The following is a 13,190-nucleotide window of genomic DNA, read 5'->3' on the forward strand; positions in this document are numbered from 1 at the left end:
AACAATGAGGCACACTATCAACGAGGTTGCATTTGCTGCAAAGGTTAGTGTCACTTAAACAGATGGCAAAGAGACGCTCATTAGTGCTGATGATGTTATTGACTACCTTGTACCACGCTGTTCTCACGTCAGACGAAAGAACATCACTACTGATGTTTTTCCAGACCACATTCCATTCTATTCCAGCATATTTAGTTTCTATGTTATTTTTCCTTTCATGTTTCCGTCTTTCAGCTAAAATCACCTTTGCTGTAACGTTTTTGGAGTTTAAAAGCTTTTTGCTGAGATAACTTAGTTCAAGATAATACTCCCTAATGTGCTTCAGCTTAAAACTTATTTTTTTGTATATTTATCGGTGGCTCTACATTTTCTGGCCTGATAATATCGTATAGTTTTGCTGTAATGCACCCTGGGTCATTACACATTATGCTCCATGTTCGTTTGACGTACAATGCCATCGCTTTAGACTTGATGTCGGTTAGACCCATTCCTCCATTGCTTGGATCCAAAACTGCTGTCTTCACCGGCACTCGAAACAATTCCCCTTTCCACAAGAACTTTGCTAAGGTGGACATGATCGTCTTCGCCACCGTTGATGGAATGGGGAGAACTTGTACTATGTAGTAGGCCTTGGATAAAATATACGTGTTGATAAACAGTATTCTCTGGAACTGGTCTATGCTACGTTGACAGTTTTCAATCAAAGCTCCCTTGATTTTTCTTGCCACCTCCTGCCAATTTATTGCTATCATTTTTAAAAGGGAAGTTGTCAATGCCATTTCAAGAGCTTTATGTTCATTAACATGGTTCGCCCACTCAATGCGCAAGTTAGCAAGCCGCTTTATATTTATAAATTTACTTTTATTTTCATTTACCCTCGCATCTGATGCGGAACAGTATTTTGCAAGTATCATCTCTAGTTGCGTCACATCTGTTTGGTCTCTGATGATTACGCCTACATCATCCGCGTAAGCACCTACCACGGTCTTTGTTCCTTGAATGGTAATGCCTGTCAGCCTGTGCTGTAGCTGTCCCAAGAAAGGTTCCAGTGAAAGAACGAACAGGAGCATGGATAAGGGGCTTCCTTGGGTAACACCCCTTTTTATTTCAATTTTTTTTGTCAGTTGACAGTTAACGGAGATTTGTGCAGTAACACCCATTGCCATGTTCTTGATGATGTCGATGGTTTTTGGCAGGAAGTCCATTCGGCGCATTGTCTCTATCAGGTATTTGTGATCAATTTGATCAAATGTCTTATGGGAGTCTATGAAAAGCAGTCCACATTTTATGTTACTTGCCTTAGCTAGCGCAATGACATCGCGGTACAAAGCCGCAGTTTGTAAAAACGTCCTTCTAAAAGCACAAGTCTGCTGTTGGCCTATGATGTCAGCGGTGCATGGTGTAAAGCGCTTGTTAATTAGTCGAGCTATAATTTTATAATCTGAATTTAAAAGCGAAATCGGCCGTAGGTTGTTTATTTTTTTTGCAGCCTCTGTTCTTCGGGATCAACACCATTTTGCATTGTTTGAACTCTGCAGGCACTGGCTTTCCTTGCAAGACTTCATTGACAATTTCAATGAACTTTTCTCCTATTAGGGTCCAAAATCGTTTATAGAATTCAATGGGCAGTCCGTCAGGTCCTGGAGATTTTCTAGCAGGGGAGCTGCACACGACTTCTAATACATCTTCCTTGGTGATGTCCGAAGAAATGTTCTCATCGTCATCTCGCGATATTCGTGGAACATATGTACCAAAGAGCTCATCGTATTCTTCTTCGTTTGTTTCCCCTGACGCATACATACGTTCATAGTACGCTGATATCTCTTTAATTATTTCCTTCTGGGTGGTGATTATGGTACCATCATCTATATGAAGTTCATCCATGAAACTTCTTCTATTCTTGGCGTGTCTGACAAGGTGGTACAATGCAGCAGTCTCATCTTCAGTGACTGACTTTGCTTTGGATTTTATTTTAAGTCCCTCCAGTTCCTTACGTTTCAGACTTATTAATTTTGCTTTTATTTTCTTGATGTCTTTTAATCTTGTAGGAATTGCATCTGTTGATCGTAGAGGTCCCTGAGCACGCTGTAGTAGAATTCTACAGTCTGTTTCCTTTCTCTGGCCATATCTATACTAAAAGATATTAAAACTTTCCTTAGCTTCGGTTTCGCTCGTTGGGTCCACCATTCTATCACACTTGGAAAGTTGTTCAGTGAACGGAGACACATTTCCCAAGCTCTGGTTAGGGCATCTTCTAAGTCTTCTTCTGATAATAACGATATATTTAGATTCCACTGGCTTCTTACTCTTCGGGTAGGTTGTGGTGTTAAATTTACGCAGGTCAACAACGCACTGTGATCGGAAAAACTAACGGGAACAGTTTCTGTTTTCAGTACTTTATCTGCTAAATTTTCCGATACGTAAATTCTGTCAATTCTACTACAGGAATTCGCAACAATATGAGTGAAGTTCACCATTGTTGGGTGTTTTATTTCCCACGCATCTTTTAATTTTAAATCAACAACAAGACGTCTCAAGTCAGTTGAGTAATTGAAGTTGGGGATTTGATCCTTTCGACTCAATACACAATTAAAATCTCCCCCTATTATAAGTTGGAGGGGGTTTTTCCTCAGTAAATAAATTACGCTTTCATTAAAGAATGTGGCTCTTGCAGCTCTATTACTCTGCCAGAAGGAGCATATAAATTGACTATAGTAACTCCTGCTACATTTATTCCAATACCTCGCCCCGATTCTAATTTATCAACGCCATGTACGGGGATGCCTTCTCTAACTAAAATGGCCGTGCCAACATTCGTTTCAGTGGAAATATTGTAAAAATCAACGTAATTGGAAAAATTTAATTGTGGGAATGCCACTTCCTGTAGGAGAGCAATATCCGTCGCTGACTCATACAGAAACTGTTTCAGAGCAGCTGTTTTAACATCCGACTGTATCCTATTAATGTTTAACGTGGTAATCGTATATGACTATAACATAGGGGAGTGACCTTTTTTCCCGCTAGTCTCATCATTTCATGCCACTCCATGCCGGATACTTCCTGAGAATCTGACTGGAGACCATCGTCACGGTTTGCATTAGAACCTTTCTGTTTACTTTTCTTGCGGTTTGCACTGACACTGGCCTTCACCGAATGTCTGCTCCGCCCACCCCCTGAGTAGTTTTCCACCGAGGGCGGTGTCGGTGGATCTGAGGGGCAGTCGTGTGCCACCATTTCGTCTGCCAAAGGCGGCGCAGAAGCAGTTTGCAAACATTCTTCCAATGCCCCATCACTTCTATGAACACTTTCGTTTACTGTTTGTGTGTTATTGCTGTAAAACTCTGCTTCTTCGTCTTGGGATTTGGGCTGTGACGGCGCCTGTTGTTGACAATCACTCGCTACCTCGTCATGTTTGCTTTCAGTTGCATCCGCGAGTCAATCTGTCTGCATTGATTGACGTACGGGTACTGCAGCGCGGGGTTGTGGCGTCACCAAGAGCAGCGCATTGCCATCTACTGGCGCGTCCAGCGCTACAGAATGGGACTGTGATGTCACTTCGACCTGTTCGGGTGATGGTGGCGTATTCGATTTGTCTACTGATGTACTTGACTCAGAGTTCGAATCTATGCTGACAATATAGTGTGAAACAGTTTCCAGTACTGTTTTCTGAATGTCACCTACAGCTTTCAGCGACAGATTGATATCGTCTTCATCTGTGCTACTGCCGTCACAAGTTCGACGTCTCTTGTTAGTGGCTATACTACTTTTTCCAGCCGAATTGTCTACAGTGTCTTTCCTGAGTAAAGGTGGAAATGCTTCAAGAGTATTTTGTGGCCTGTCGTCTTCATTCCCCGTAATGCTGGAAACTTCACCACCCGTCATCTGATTTTCAGTCACAACATCAGCCAGTGTTAACCTTTTACGCTGCTGTAAATTATTCTGCAATACAAACACCTTTTTTGGACAGTTTTGCCGGAGATGCATACTTTCATTACATATATGGCAAGTCAAAGTCTGTCCATTGTATATAACGTGCGCTTTGTAGCCACAAACCAAAATGTGAGATGGAATGTTTTGTTTGATATGCATATCGACAGAACGAACACCACTAAAGCATTGCAATCTATGCTGGCTTGACCATCGTTCATTACGAATTTGCCTGATGTCACCCTATTTAGATAATGCGTCTTTTAAGTAGCAGTTTTCTACCTCAGGGGGCAAATTAAATACTCTGACTTGTTGATAATCAACATCAGCATTTGAAATGGTAACTGTACTCACAGAATTATCGCGATAGCGGAATTCAGCTTTTCCTTCAAATTTCTGCAAAATCCGTTCCAGCGCCAACGGGGAAAGCAGCTTCACAAAAAAGCGGTATTGCTACAAGTCATAATAAGCAGTGTGTGTCTGATCCGAAGTAATGTCAATAACGTCAACGATCCAGTCATGAATTTCTAGTGAACTTGGCTGAACATTGCGGGTTGCTTTGTCAAATTCAAATCTTAGGGTAAGCTTTCTGGGAGACATGGTTGCCATGTCAGCAGTTAACAGCTCGCGAAAACAAGGAAACTAAAATGCTGCATCACCACAATCACAATTTTACACAACACTGTTACGCAGAATCATAAAATCCAAACAGAAGCGCCACAGCGCGCCCGCTCAGGACGACCGCAAAAGCCGATATTCTGGTCCCAGTCAAACGAAACTTCTGTGTAATTGCTTGTCAAAAGGCTATGAACGATAATGGACACCGCTCAAAGTATAACTGTCTATAAAACAACTATATTTTTAAATTATTTCACAATGCGAACCAAACTGCGATCTCTGTTTACGTTGCTAAGCAGAGATACTCGCTATCTGGGCGGACACTGGATTTTAATCAAACGAAGGGAATAGCTGGCTTCAGAAGTGGATGCACCACAACGGCTCATTCGCAATATTGAGCTAAATTAAGTACGGAGCAGCGATTATCTCTTACTGGTTTGTGTCCTCAATTCATAGATTAGACTGGGTTCCAACAAAACCTGTACTAACAGCCCTTGAGAAGTAGGGCAAATATAAAGTCTACGTTAGTATACTGAAGAATACAAACACTACCTGGTCAGAGGTATTCGGGTACCTGTTGGTGGACATTAATGTGGGCTGCGTCTGCCCTTCGCCTTTATGACGACTTGTACTTGTATACATTCATTGAAGTGTCCGAATATCTGTGGAAGAATAGCAACCTGTTCTTCCTCAACAGCCGAATCCAGAGAAGGTAGAAAGAAATGATAATTAAATACAGACCCTACGCTGCCGACAGGCGTTGATATACATCAACGGGGACAGATGAAAATGAGTGCCCAGACCGAGACTCGAACCCGGGATCTCCTGCTTACATGGCTGACGCTCTATCCATCTGAACCACCGAGGGCACAGAGGATAGTGCGACTGCGGGGACTTACCCCTTGCACGCTCCCCGTGAGACCTACATTCCCAACTTAATGTCCACACACTAGATTCGTAGTGCCCCTGCCCATTACACTCATTACCCGCAGCAGACAATCTTATCGAGTCCCGTAAGAGTTCGGGCAATACGTATTCATCCGCACAGGAGGAGGAGTTCAATGGCGGGTTAGCCTTAACTATATGAAGATGATATCTGTTCTGTCGGACATTTCCCAAACTCTTACGGGACTCGGTAAGATTGTCTGCTGCCAGTAATGAGTGTAGTGGGCAGGGGCACTACGAATGTAGTGTGTGGACATTAAGTTGGGAATGTAGGTCTCACGGGGAGCGTGCAAGGGATAAGTCCCCGCAGTCGCACTATCCTCTGTGCCCTCAGTGGCTCAGCTGGATAGAGCTTCTGCCATGTAAACAGGAGATCCCGGGTTCGAGTCCCGGTCGGGGCGCACATTATCAACTGTCCCCGTTGATGTACACTACTGGCCATTAAAACTGCTATACCACGAAAATCAGGTGCTACAGACGTGAAATTTAACCGACAGGAAGAAGATGCTGTGATATGGAAATGATTAGCTTTTCAGAGCATTCACACAAGGTTGGCGCTGGTGGCAACACCTACAACATGCTGACATGAGCGCCTGCGATGGTGTACTCAACGACGAACCTGGGTGCACGAATGGCAAAACGTCATATTTCGGATGAATCCAGGTTCTGTTTACAGCATCATGATGGTCGCATCCGTGTTGGGCGAGATCGCGGTGAACGCACATTGGAAGCGTGTATTCGTCATCGCCATACTGGCGTATCACCCAGCGTGATAGTATGGTGTGCCATTGGTTACACGTGTCGGTCACCTCTTGTTCGCATTGACGGCATTTTGAACAGTGGACGTTACATTTCAGATGTGTTACGACCCGTGGCTCTACCCTTCATTCGATCCCTGCGAAACCCTACATTTCCGCAGGATAATGCACGACCGCATGTTGCAAGTCCTGTACGGGCTTTTCTGGATACAGAAAATATTCTACTGCTGCCCTGACCAGCACATTCTCCAGATCTCTCACCAATTGAAAACGTCTGGTCAATGGTGGCCGAGCAACTGGCTCGTCACAATACGCCAGTCACTACTCTTGGTGAACTGTGGTATCGTGTTGAAGCTGCATGGGCAGCTGTACCTGTACACGCCATCCAAGCTCTGTTTGACTCAATACCCAGGCGTATCAAGGCCGTTATTACGGCCAGAGGTGTTTGTTCTGGGTACTGATTTCTCAGGATGTATGCACCCAAACTGCGTGAAAATGTAATCACATGTCAGTTCTAGTACAACGTATTTGTCCAATGAATACCCATTTATCATCTGTATTTCTTCTTGGTGTAGCAATTTTAATGGCCAGTAGCGTATATCAACGCCTGTCGGCTGCGTAGGGTCGTGATTTAATTATCATTTCATTTTAGAGTGCTGCATGGTCACTGATGGTACCTGTTCTTTCGGACATGTCCGAAAGAGCAGATACCATCTTAATAGAGAAGGTAGTGGTGTTGGACGCTGGGGTCTGGAGGTAAGTCGACGCTCTGACTCATCCCAAAGGTTTTCTGTTGGGTTCACCTATGGACTCTGGGCCAACTAGTCCATTCCCGGGATGTTATTGTCTACAAACCATTGCCTCACAGCTGCTGCTTTATAACAGGGCGCATTGTCATGCTGATGGAAACAATCATGCAATACAGAATGCTCTATCCCTCCGCGTCTACTGTGTTCTAAAGTGCTGTTAGGGGATCACAGCCTAACCACGAAAAGCACGCCCCATACAGTAACACAGCGTCCTCCCCACTCCAGTCTTGGCAGGAGAAGTAACGTTCTATAGGCATCTGCCACACGCAAACCCTTCCATCGGATTCCCACAGCGCATCCCGTGACTCCTCACTCGAAATCACTAGTACCCAATCATATTCCGTCCAGAAGCGTCGCCCTTTACAGCATCTCAAATGGCCCTTAGCCCTGTCTACAGAAATGCGTCCCTTGTGAGGAGCTGCACGGCCATTGTACCCGATTCTTTTAAAATCCCTTTGCACAGTCATCGTGCTAGGTGGACTGCTAGTAGCTCTGTCAAACTCACCAGTGATTCCTCCAGCTTATTCCATGAGATTTTTTACAACCAGACTCTTCAATGCTCGACGATCCCTATTCGCTAGTACACTTGGTCTGCGTGATCTTGGTTCACCCGTGGCTGTTCCTTAGTGTTTTCGATCCACAATCACGTCACCAACAGTCGACTTCGGCAGCTTAGGAAGCATTAAAACGCCCCTGACGCATTTCTTACCCCGGTGATATCCAATGTCTAGTCTAATTTCGAAGTAACTGAGTTCTCGTGGTCGACCCATTCTGCTGTTGCTGACAATATTTTCCCCCTCATTTTTGTATTGGAGGGTGCCCCACCTGTGACATCTATCGGTCAATTCCGCGTTACGTGTGGGCACCACGGTAGTTTTGATCACAAAGTGTACATCACTGCCACAAAATCCACTAGACTTCATTAGGAATGCGGGAAATTCAGAACTGAAGAGGTAAGGTCCCTAAAGTGGGAGTACGTATTAACGAACCATATCTGAACAATATTCGTTTCGATGGTGGCATTGCAATTTTACCCTACAGTGCAAAGAAACTGCAACTGCTAATCACAGAATTTTATAGAGTAAATTATAATTTGGGCCAAAGGTGATTTAGAGCAAGACTAAAATAACGTTTTTGGTTTTAGATGCCGGCCGCTGTGGCCGAGTGATTCTAGGCGCTTCAGTCCGGAACCGCGCTACTGCTACGGTCGCAGGTTCGAATCCTGCCTCAGGCATGGATGTGTGTGATGTCCTTCGGTTAGTTAGGTTTAAGTAGTTCTAAGTCTAGGGGACTGATCACCTCAGATGTTAAGTCCCATAGTCCTTAGAGCCATTTGAACCATTTTTTGGTTTTTATATCGGTAGGAGATGCCGACTTAATTTCTGTATAAACTAGGGAAAAATATGGAGTGAAGTCCTATCGATACACTAAATACCGGCAGTTTTCAAAACCAAGCTTACTATAGGAAATTTACAATCAGTGCGTGTTCCCAGTTTTAACTTGTGGTTGTGAAACGTGGACGTTTAGGACAGCATGCAACGAAAAGCTGAAAAAATGGTTCAAATGGCTCTGAGCACTATGGGACTCAACTGCTGAGGTCATTAGTCCCCTAGAACTTAGAACTAGTTAAACCTTACTAACCTAAGGACATCACAAACATCCATGCTCGGGGCAGGATTCGAACCTGCGACCGTAGCGGTCTTGCGGTTCCAGACTGCAGCGCCTTTAACCGCACGGCCACTTCGGCCGGCGAAAAGCTGAACAATGGAGAAATGTTTGTTGGCAAGTAGAGACGTATGGGAAGTAATGGATCGGTGATTACACTAAAATGCAAAGCGTTACTGTGACTGTAATGGAGCTGAGTGGGACATACCCCAGGAGAAAATGTTGTGGGTGGACCAAGGAAGTTCTCTGCTGGATTACAAGAGGTAGCAAAAGATCTAGGCGACGATCTAGTACACAGGAGGAGGGCATATTGCATTAGAAGATGTACAGGAATAACATGAGGTTGTATCAAAAGTGGGTCGTTCGCGAACCAGGAGGTCCATAGGAACGGTTTGCTACACTGAACAGAGGTACCGAGGAACGACTTCCAAGAAATAGTCGTTGACCGTTTCCTTCACGTCGGTCTCGTTCCCGCCTCAGTCTCGTCATTTTTAGCGTGGTAACTCGTTCCATTTCCACTATTCTTATTCAGTACACAGTTGTATTTCCCCTCTTTCATTGTGTTCCCCCGTTCATTTCAGTCCATTATCTAAACTCAACTTTTCGTCCTTCGTGCAAACCACTCAGCGTCCACGACTAGTAATTTACAACTCCTTAGTAATTAAATATTAAAATTAAAACTAGAAATCCCGATTCAGTGGAATTTACTTTTCGGCATGCAAGTCTGTGTTTTTGAAAACAAGGTGCCCATAAATTCAACTTTAGCTATAGCAAATAATATTTTTATCAGTTACAATGTTTAAGTTTCTATGTATACACTGAAGCGCCAAAAAAACTGGTATATGCACCCGTATTCAAATACAGACACTTATAAACAGGCAGAATACCGCGCTGCGATCGGCAACGCCCGTATGAGACGACAAGTGTCTGGTGCGGTTGTTAGATTGATTACTGCCGCTACAATGGCAGGTTATCGTCTTAACTGAGTTTGAACGTAGTGTTATAGTCTGCGCACGAGGATGGGATACAGCATCTCCGAGGTAGCGGTGAGCCATCCGAAGTGGCCGTGCGGTTCTGGGCGCTGCAGTCTGGAACCAAGCGACCGCTACGGTCGCAGGTTCGAATACTGCCTCGGGCATGGATGTGTGTGATGTCCTTAGGTTAGTTAGGTTTAATTAGTTCTAAGTTCTAGGCGACTGATGACCTCAGAAGTTAAGTCGCATAGTGCTCAGAGCCATTTGAACCATTTGAACCAAGGTAGCGGTGAAGCGGGGATTTTCCCGTACGACTATTTCACGAGTGTACTGTGAATATCAGGAATACGGAAAAAAATCAAATCTCCGACATAGCTGCGGCTGGAAAAAGATCCTACAACAACGGGATCCACGACGACTGAAGAGAATCGTTCAGCGTGATAGAAGTGCAACCTTTCCGCAAATTGCTGCAGTTTTCAGTGCTGTGCCATCAACAGGTGTTTCAACGAAACAGCGTCGATAAGGGCTTTCGGAGCCGAAGGCCCACTCTTGTATCCTGGGCGACTGCACGACACAAAGCTTTACGCCTCGCCTGGGCTCGTCAACACCGACAGTGGACTGATAATGAATGGAAACATATGTTGCCTGGTCGGAGGAGTCTCGTTTCAAATATTGTATCGAGCGGGGGGGGGGGGGGGGGGGTGCAGCTGATCATCCATCCCCGGTCCCCAACGAACGAAAGGACTCGCGTCGTATACAGTCACAAAACACAAAACCAGTCCAGTAGACTACCAGTTAAGTATCAGTCTGAACTAAGGCGGAACATGTAACGGATATTGTGTCAGTAGCATGTGTTTGCAGAGCCATTTGTCGGAAAATCGCCGGCCGGAGTGGCCGAGCGGTTCTAGGCGCTACAGTCTGGCACCGCGCGACCGCTACGGTCACAGGTTCGAATCCTTCTTCGGGCATGGATGTATGTGATGTCCTTAGGTTAGTTAGGTTTAAGTAGTTCTAAGCTCTCGGGGACTGATGACCTCAGCAGTTAAGTCCCATAGTGCTCAGAGCCATTTGAACCATTTTGTCGGAAAATCTCAAAACTATCTCGCCATTCACCTAGAAACTAACATTAATTGCGCTCCCTCCCTTCTAACTTAGATCAGAGTAGGCGATTGTCATGGATACAGTACTCGTAATATTTCATTTTCACTTTTTAAAACCCATACAGCATTACGCAAATAGATAAAAAAGAAACTGTGAACGAGTAAATCCCGAAAAAGGATCGGTCGCCAGTGAACTGGTTCTCAAAACTAAACGGCCCATCTCGTTCCTATGGCTGAAGACAATAACACATTGACGCGCTGTAAAGTCTGAGAGAGGCCTTTCTCCTGATCGAGCGAGGTGGCGCTGTGGCTAGCACAATGGACTCGCATTCGGGAGGACGACGGTTCAATCCCGCGTCCCGCTATCCTGATTTAGGTATTCCGTGTTTTCCCTCAATCGCTCTAGGCAAATGCTGGGGTGGTTCCTTTGAAAGGGCATGGCCGACTTCCTTCCTCTTCCTTCCCTAATCCGATGAGACCGGTGACCTCGCTGTCTGGTCTCCTCCCCCAAAAACAACCCAACCTTTCTCCTGCTCTGGATGACAAGTAGTTGCTGCTGACATATCTTCCACAGCAACACACACACACACACACACACACACACACACACACACACACACACACACACACACACACAGAGAGAGAGAGAGAGAGAGAGAGAGAGAGAGAGCGCTACCAACCCGTAGGTGAGGGCGCCCACATCCATGGCGACCCTGGGCCCCGTAACGCTGATGATGGACGGCGTTAGCCAGTTGGACAGCGACAGCACGGCGTAGATGATGGCCAGGCTGCTGTAGCCGTCCCCCGAGAACGAAGGGTCGTCGCCGTGGATGCTGTCCAGGATCGTCTTCTGCAAAAACGTACCGCAGTTCCATCACTCTCATTGCTCCTATTCACAAAAGCAAACTTCGATACAAGTATAGCTCTGCACAGGTGTAATAGTGAGTGACAGCAAGCGCCCTGACCCCGCACTAGTGTCTAGTCTAGCGTAACGCGCTCTCTCTAAAATTCGAAAATGGCAACGCTGAGCGTCCCTAGTTGCATAGGTCGAGTGTCAGTAACGATACGGTGTGGTCGGCGAGAGTGGCCGAGCAGTTCTAGGCGCTACAGTCTGGAACCGCGCGACGGCTACGGTCGTAGGTTCGAATCCTGCCTCGGGCATGGATGTGTGTGATGTCCTTAGGTTAGTTAGGTTTAAGTAGTTCTAAGTTCTAGGGGACTGATGACCTCAGAAGTTAAGTCCCATAGTGCTCAGAGGCATTTGAACCATTTGATACGGTGTGAAGATTTTCGCGCAGTTCTTATTTTCCACTCCTTGTTGTTGTTGTGGTCTTCAGTTCAGAGACTGGTTTGATACAGCTCTCCATGCTACTCTACCCTGTGCAAGCTTCTTCATCTCCCAGTACCTTCTGAATCTGTTTAGTATATTCATCTCTTGGCCTCCATCCACGATTTTAACCCTCCACGCTGCCCTCCAATACTGAACTGGTGATCCCTTGATGCCTCAGAACATGCCCTACCAACCTATCCCTTCTTCTACTCTAGTTGTGCCACAACTTTCTCTTCTCTCCAATTCTATTCAGTGCCTCCTCATTAGTTATGTGATCTACCCATCTACTCTTCAGCATTCTTCTGTAGCACCACATTTCGGAAGCTTCTATTTTCTTCTTGTCTGAACTATTTATCGTTCATGTTTCACTTCCATACATGGCTACACTCCATACAAATAATTTCAGAAACGATTTCCTGACACTTAAATGTCTACCCGATGTTAACAACTTTCTCTTCTTCAGAAACGCTTTTCTTGCCATTGCCAGTCTACATTTTAAATCCTCTCTACTTCGACCATCATCAGTTATTTTGCTCCCCAAATAACAAAACTCATTTACTACTTTAAGCGTCTCATTTCCTAATCTAATTCCCGCCCCATCACCCGATTTAATTCGACTGCATTCCATTATCCTCGTTTTGCTTTTGTTGCTGTTCATCTCCTTATTGAGTTATTATTTTCGGCAGTTTGACTCGAAGTAAAAAACTGTAGCTCGTGGTATTAATTGTGCAACTTACGAGGGTTGGAACTTAAATAGTGGCAACTATTTATTCACAACCGATACAAAAGAGTTACATGTCTGCACCTGTTACTGTCCTTCAAAATAGTCACCAGCGTTGTACAGAACCCGTTGCCCAGCGATGTGGAGGGCGTAGTATACCGTTAGCAGAGCCTGTTCTGTTGATGGTGCGAATGGTGCGGTTTATTGCCTATCGAATCTCTGGAACAGTTCTGAAGCAAATGCCATGAAGTGGTTCCTTCATCTTCGGAATCAAATCAGTCACAAGGACTTAAGACCGGGGACTATGGTGGACGGTACAGTACTTTCCAGTCCCAGCGGCCGA

The 13,190-nt window shown here is 45.1% G+C and overlaps 1 protein-coding gene across 1 annotated transcript in view; it reads right to left on the bottom strand.

Moving 5' to 3' along the window:
- The window catches only part of LOC124803143 (UNC93-like protein MFSD11), a 176,189-nt gene that overhangs the window by 70,948 nt on the left and 92,051 nt on the right, over positions 1 to 13,190 (bottom strand). Inside the window, exon 2 of the mRNA XM_047264323.1 lies at positions 11,477 to 11,646. Coding sequence (XP_047120279.1) covers positions 11,477 to 11,646 — 170 coding nt within the window. The remainder of the gene's footprint in view (positions 1 to 11,476; positions 11,647 to 13,190) is intronic.

Source organism: Schistocerca piceifrons, chromosome 6 (assembly GCF_021461385.2).
Source record: "Schistocerca piceifrons isolate TAMUIC-IGC-003096 chromosome 6, iqSchPice1.1, whole genome shotgun sequence".
Lineage (NCBI taxonomy): Eukaryota > Metazoa > Arthropoda > Insecta > Orthoptera > Acrididae > Schistocerca > Schistocerca piceifrons.